This window comes from Anneissia japonica, unplaced genomic scaffold (genome assembly GCF_011630105.1).
Source record: "Anneissia japonica isolate Jap-2015-1 unplaced genomic scaffold, ASM1163010v1 scaffold199_len4679917_cov187, whole genome shotgun sequence".
Taxonomy (NCBI): Eukaryota; Metazoa; Echinodermata; class Crinoidea; order Comatulida; family Comatulidae; genus Anneissia; species Anneissia japonica.
The window spans coordinates 3,135,768-3,136,944 of NW_022686322.1; the positions used below are offsets into that span (position 1 = coordinate 3,135,768).

The 1,177-nt window shown below is 31.1% G+C and overlaps 1 protein-coding gene across 1 annotated transcript in view; it reads right to left on the bottom strand.

The window, feature by feature from the left end:
• Positions 1-1,177, bottom strand: part of LOC117114565 — a 37,528-nt gene that overhangs the window by 23,434 nt on the left and 12,917 nt on the right. Inside the window, exon 10 of the mRNA XM_033258245.1 lies at positions 636-749. Within this exon, the coding sequence (XP_033114136.1) occupies positions 636-749 (114 nt within the window). The remainder of the gene's footprint in view (positions 1-635; positions 750-1,177) is intronic.

A 1,177-nucleotide genomic window follows, 5' to 3' on the forward strand; every position in this document is an offset into this window, starting at 1 on the left:
ATATATATATATATATATATATATATCATTATTACCAAATATTGAACAGTAACATTAACATCATAATTGTAGATTCATTCAATCATTTTCATGGTATATTTTATTCAAACGTGCAAACAGAAACAATACAAGTGTACAGAATTGCAAAATATGACATTGTAGTTATAAGAATTAAATTGCGTCATAGTTGGTTAATTAACAAGCAAAAAACAACAATTCATATCAAAAATACAAATACCTACAAGGAAGAAATTCACTAGACAATAAAAAGCATTCATAAAGAGAAAAATAAAAACGCGAAAATCATTATCATTATTGTAATTATTATTCTAGTCATTCATAAATTCAATTATCTGTTTGATTGCACAAAATACAGTAGAAAATTCGGCTTGCAATAAAATGTTAAAAAAAAGGAAAGAAAATTATTTTTTGTAGATTGACGTTAATAGAACAAATAGTTCGCGTGTTATTACATAACCAAACACTTGCTAGGCCATGGCAACCACTCTTTATTAGCGATATCGTGACGTCAGATATTTATATTAATAATCAATAAGCACATGCAGATCATGGAGCTATAATAAGATATTATAATTCCAGACGTTGATTAGATATTAATTATTATGCATTCTTACCACAATTGGCTTCATCTGATCCATCAACGCAATCTATATTACCGTCGCATCGATATTGCGAATTGATGCAGTCGTAGGTATACTGGCATTGGAACTGATTGGTATTACATGAATCTGAAAATTAATTACCGATAATTATAGTAACAAAAGGTGCTGTGATTCATTGAGAGCAATCTCTGATTATTTTACTATCCTAAATGACAAGGCGCGTCGGTTGTTAAATTCAACCTTGATAGAAAATTTGTAAAAAGTAGTAATCGGTTATATGTGCATATTTAGTGACTATGTTTTATTTATTTCGATCATATCTAGGTTTAAATATTGACATCGATTTGATTCGACCCTATCAGGGAATCGTCAATAGATGAAACAAAAATGATGCGCAGCGTTGCGGGTTGGATAAAATAGTACTTTACAGACCGTGATACATGGGTGTCTTTCAGCCAGGGGAGATAGAAAGGAGGAATCTAATGTCACCAACGAACATATACATTTTTTTTCTCACCACCGAATTGTGGATTCCTTCCCCGAACCCCAACCCC